This window comes from Lygodium microphyllum, unplaced genomic scaffold, assembly GCF_053477565.2.
Source record: "Lygodium microphyllum isolate KBCC unplaced genomic scaffold, Lygodium_microphyllum_v1.1.10 scaffold_36, whole genome shotgun sequence".
Taxonomy (NCBI): domain Eukaryota; kingdom Viridiplantae; phylum Streptophyta; class Polypodiopsida; order Schizaeales; family Lygodiaceae; genus Lygodium; species Lygodium microphyllum.
The window spans coordinates 1,529,199-1,535,041 of NW_028229519.1; the positions used below are offsets into that span (position 1 = coordinate 1,529,199).

The 5,843-nt window shown below is 41.9% G+C and overlaps 1 protein-coding gene across 1 annotated transcript; it reads right to left on the reverse strand.

Moving 5' to 3' along the window:
• Positions 1-3,231: 3,231 nt before the first annotated feature.
• On the reverse strand, positions 3,232-5,465 carry LOC148009158 (protein PHLOEM PROTEIN 2-LIKE A10-like). The gene has a single exon (XM_087673758.1). It carries the CDS (start codon positions 5,290-5,292, stop codon positions 3,541-3,543), a length of 1,752 nt encoding a protein of 583 aa, XP_087529884.1. The 5' UTR covers positions 5,293-5,465; the 3' UTR covers positions 3,232-3,540.
• Positions 5,466-5,843: the final 378 nt, after the last annotated feature.

Below are 5,843 nucleotides of genomic sequence, written 5' to 3' on the forward strand. Positions count from 1 at the left end.
GCTGAAAAGGCTCGTCGCACTATTCCCCCTTTGCTATTGACATTGAAAAAAGAGGGAGAGAGAGGGGAGAAGAAGAGGAGGAGAACAAGAAGAAGAAGAAGAGGAGAAGAAGAGGGAGAGAGAGGGCGAGAGAGAAGAGAAGAAGAGAAGAAGAAGAAGAGAGGAGGACAAGGAGAGAGAGAGATAGGGAGAGGAAGAGAGAGGGAGGGAGAGAGAAGAAGAAGAGAGAGAGATAGGGAGAGGGAGAGAGAGAAGAAGAGAAGAAGGAGCCCTTCCCCTCCTTAAAGGGTGACCACACGCGTTGCTCTTCTCCACGTCTCCCCACGAATCTAATCCTCATCTCCCTGCGAGTTTAATCCTTGTCTCCCCAGCACACCATCTCTCCGACGAGAAAAAAGAGTGGTTTATAGGCTGGAAGTATGGCCCCAAGGCAGAGGGAGACACGCATCAGCAGTAATCCCGTATCCAACAATGGAGTCACTGGCTGGGGCGTCACAGTGAATACGAATATAACGTCGGGTATGGACAATTCATATCCGAATGTCCAAGTATTAATTACTATCTCCGCTATCCATTGAGGCATAAGCATGTGCAAAATTCATTTTAGCAAGTATCTTGAATTTATTTTTTGATAATTAACGAACTCATAAGGGATCATAAGTTAATTCTTTTTGCAACCATAGATGGCCTCGCATAGATTTATACATATAGCGCATTGAGGTTCCCACAAACCCATGTACTTAAATACTTTGCATCCTAGTACTATGTGACAAAGTCACATGTGGCATAAAGAACATATAAGGTTACTTAAGAGTTATGCACATAGCGGCGCATGCATGGGAAAGACACTATGAAACATGTATCGATAGTACACAAATTAATCTTGCATTAAAGTCTTACTAATATCTCGAACTATTACTTCATTAGGATCTTAAAGTCATACGTAGCTAGTACAAACAACAACCATTGGGATTAAGACTATGATGTCTTGAGATTCCCAAATAGTGACTATGTTTATTAATCCTATTCGAAGTTGGGCTAGATGCAACAATAACTCTAGGGCAAGCGAAGAGCTCAAGGATTAGGAAACCCTAAGTCAAAGGAAAGACCGAAGCTTTTGTGCTTGTTAGGAAGAAGATTCAGTTATCAATCAAAGTAAGGGATTATTAGAACTCGTGTCTTGAATAATATTGAAACTTCGACATATATCCTAGCCGAATGGAGGAAGTGTTAAGTAAATTTTGCATGAAATCGCTTAGATCCCAAGGGAAAGAGCAAACACGCGATGGAAGGTTGTCGTGACTATTCTTGCAATGTTGAAAAAAGATAGCATCGTTTTTGTTGATTGATCGAATAACGTTCTAAATGCTTTTGCATTGAACTAATTGTTGGGATGTGATCTATATGGTTATTCCAAGTGCTTGTGTTTAATGATAAATGCATAACAAATGTCAATAATGACAAGTTACCATGGAAAATTAAAAAATGTTTCCTTGGAAGATAATATTAGGTTGATTGCCTTGATTGTGCTTAAGTCTTAATTGGATTAATTAAATAATGATATTTTACGCGGGTGAATCATCTCCAAGGTCACACCGTGTCTCAACCCGAAAGGACACTGCTCGATTCATGAGCCAAAGGTCGAGTGATGAAAAGGCCAACCACGGAAAGTGTGTCTCGCTCCTAGGTCGCTTAGGGTTAGTGAAGCTCTGGACACCCCTTGCTGAGTCCGAAACGAAATTGAAGACAATCGTGAGCCCAACGTTTAGAGCGTTGGAATAATATCTCATTCTAGATACTGGATAAAAATTATGATACCATGTGATTTAGACGGAGTACTTCTATTGGATAAAAAGGATACATAATTCTCATGTATGGGTAGAAAACAAAGATTAATTTGAAGATAAGTTAAAACACTTGTTTATAAAAATGACTACTTGTTTTGTTTTCGTATCAATGCTGTAAATTACGCAAATAAACCATGTTTCCTAAAAGGCCTAATTAAAAAAGTTGATTTTAAATGTCACACATAAATGTAATAAGACCTAATTAAAAAACTAAAGTCATCAAGGGAAGCGGGTGAGCAGAACCCTGACAGGTTTGTCCTACAGCAAGGTGATCCCAAAGAACTAAGAGACTTCTCACAAGGTTTTACCATCAGTTGATCTTTAGTTATGGTTAAGCTAAAACCCGATTCATACCATTTTAGGGGACCGGAATGAGACTATGCCTTACGAGCAGAGAGATTAAGCAACGCATCCCTCTCGTTTCCTATTCTCCTTAAACCAAGTGTGGCGTAGGTTTGCTTCGAATTGGATATCTCTATGTAAAGTAGAATATCCGAAACCCGACGCTAGAATGTTATCAAGACATCTTGACCCCTAGAAACCCGGATTTTAAGTCAATCCTAGTGGGTTTGACCGCAAACATCCCGTTGCGAGGCAGACTCGAGAAACCCTAGGCGACACCCCGAAACATTCCATGGGAGTGTCGGACGGCGACGCTTAGATTCGTTTCTCGATGGACCGCTAAAACGTGCTTGGACAACCGATAGACAAGGACGTTACAGTGTGCATGAATCAAATGAACAAAGAACAGGAAAAATGATAGCCATGCTTTGATGTGATGCACATGGCTTCCTCTAGTAGTTAGTAGTGGATCCTTGACTCCCTTGTAGGCACATCTCCATGTGAAGCTGTCATGTGCAAGAGAATAACCTGTAGTCTGGAGATTCTCTCTCTTTCATAGGGTGTGAATATAGACGATGAATGACATTAAATCGTCAGATATGGTTATTCAATGAATGTAACTGACTTTTGATGAGCCTTAATATGGAGAGTCTGACCATTTTTCTACAACTTGACAAATCTTCTGTTTGCAGTAGAACAGGTAACTAGGCTTAATGTTGTATTGGATGTTTCCTTATATTCTCACAAGCTACCATTTAAGAAAAGAGAAGGAACGCCTGTATGCAGGTCCACCATGTAGTGGTACTGCTCAAATGACAGATTTCAGAAAGTAATATGGTGCTCAAATGCATGAGAGTAAACACTCACAATAGCCCATACAAATCATACTTTGCTCCATACCAAACTCCATTGACAACAATTGACCTTCCTGGAATAACTCACTGACAGTTGTACATTTATTGAGTAAACGTATCTTAATCAGTGGCTGATATAAGACATAATATACATAAATTTTGAAGCAAAGGAATAGATAGAGACGAACTTTACATGAGTAATCAATGAGTCAAATTGAACAAGTATACCCGGCAAATGATGTAAGATATTATGTACATAAGCTTTGCAAGCAAAGGAATAGATAGAGATGCACTTTACACTAGTCATCAATCGAATTGAACAAGTATACCCGGCAAATGCCACTGATGCCAAGGACAATTCAGCAGGCAGTACCAGAAAAATTGAAGGCATTAAAGGACACTATGCAAAAGTTTGCTACAGTTTGACTGCAATGGCATCCTTATTTTTTAAAATTTTGCTGTGAATAGGGAAATGCCAAATAGCTATTCATAAAAGCTTAGATGTGTTCCATTGCACAAACTCGTGCAAGAACATGCAGGCATATGGCTAGGCATATGCTTGAGAGAAGCAATGCCTTGTATGTCAAATATTTAGATTTTAATTGCAGCTGATGCCCTTCACTATTCACCTGTTTTGCAAATAAATATTTCGCTTTATTCCATCCTCCACCTATGTTGGTGGAAATGCAATTGCCAGCTGTGGTGATAACAACGTCAACAAATGACTTAACTGCCTCTGCAGTCATGGTTCCTGCCACATCTACCACAAGCTTTCGGTTGCTTGGAACAGCCAAGGTCCTTGAGAGCCCGTCAATGAAGCTCTGCATGCCATTACTGCTGCCTTTATCACTTTGGCTGCCGTTGTATATTCCTCTAGGTGTTTCATTTTCTGGGCGGAACTGTGTCCCTCTGTCACCTACATCATTTGTAGTGTCTTCCAAAACACCATGCTCTACTGCTATCTCCTCACAAACCCTATTTGATACACCACTAGTTACCCATGTATGCACATTCGTTGGGAGAATTGATGTGCTTGGTGATTTCTGGATACTGTGAAACTCTTCTTTCAGCTGTCTAGCATCAGAGCCCCCTGAACTTCTCAGAAACCACACTTCGTGCACTGTTCTTACCCATGTTTGTACTGCACAACTGCAGATTGAGGTCAACAAATCTTTCATTGGATCTCGATGTAAGGGATTTGTAATACCAGCCACCATGTCATCATAGAAGTTCACATCCTTGGTCTTTTCAATGTAGACTGTAACAGCTGTGCTTACTAATGTCTGGATGCAATCGCCAATCAATTCCCTGAACTTATCATTACAAAGGACATCAATAATCTTGGTATTTCCACCAACCCTTTCCTTATTAGTGATCTCTGTCTCTGAGTCAGAATTTTGAGTCCGAAAGTTGTCAAAGAAAGCCAACACACAATTCCGAGCAAGATTTCCTGCCACAGCTGAAGCAAACCCAACACCAGGCTCGCTAAACATTTTCGACAGCAGTCTTTCCATGAAATCATCTTCTGATTTCTGCTGTCCTCGTCTAGCCCTGTCAATTAGAATCCCAACTTTCCGGCTCCGCTTTCGGACAGTATCACCGCTTGAGAAGCTCTTCTCAGGGATGTCACTAGAACCGGGCCATGTGTCCTTTCTCGACATTGCTTCCAATTCTGGCTCTGGACAGCTTGCCTCATTGCCTGTGGCCGCAGTATAGCACACCTCTCTGATCTCCCTACAGGCCAAATCATCTGTGGGATCAGTCCAGTTCCTTACCAAGACACGAGGCGCTGAGCCAAGGGCATCATACATCTTCCTTCCTCTTTGCTCGAGCTCCTCTTGTGCTGCATCCTGCGACAGGGATCTCCCTGCCTGCCCTTCCCTTTTCTGCTTCTGTTTCGCACCACGGAGCAGCCCCGCGGTGAGTGCAGCCGAGAGGACCGTGATGGTCTCTTGGAATTCCGAGCACTGCCCAATCTTGAAGGCCTGGCGGAGGCTGCGGGGGACTGTGTCAGAGTCCGAGAGGAGGAAGGATCTGAGTTCGTAAGAGAGGATGGAGAAGGACTCGGCAGAGTGCGTGACAGCATCGCTAAGCGAGCAGGCGGCACGGATGATCTGGGCGAGGCGCTGGCGCTTGCGGGCAATGGCAGGGGAGTGGTAGAGGCGATAGGACGCATAGCCACCGGCTGCGAGGGCGAGGGCACCGAGCAGGATCCTGCGCCGGCGGCTGGAGAGGGTGAGCAGGGACATGGCTGTCTTCTCAGGTGTTTGTCGGCTTCCTATTCTTCCTTCTGGTCCTGCTCTTCATCCAGGAATCATGTCTTGATCGGTTGATCTCTGCGTCTCTGTGCCTCTCTCTCTCTCTCTCTCTCTCTCTCTCTCTCTCGCTATGCCTGCTCTGCGTTTCAAGAGAGATAGACATGACAAAAGCTCGAGCGATAAATCAAAAGACCACCCAAAAAGAATTTATTTTTTATCCTAATTCAAATATTTTTATTTATATCGAACTTCAATTTTAAATTTTAACTTGGAAACATATTTATAAAATTTAACAATTCCCTTCACTTGCACCAAAATACCTTCATCTTTTAGCACAACTCAAATAATGCCTTTTGCACAAAATTGCATGTTATTTTGACACAACTTTAGTTTTGGACTTTGAAGATTATTTAAAATTTTCAAGGTATTTTGTATTCTATTCAATACAATAAGAATATTTGAGAATATAAATATTATTTAAAAATATATTTTCTAAATTTAACGATGCACTTGACATTGAACCTCAATCCAAGCGGAGTGTC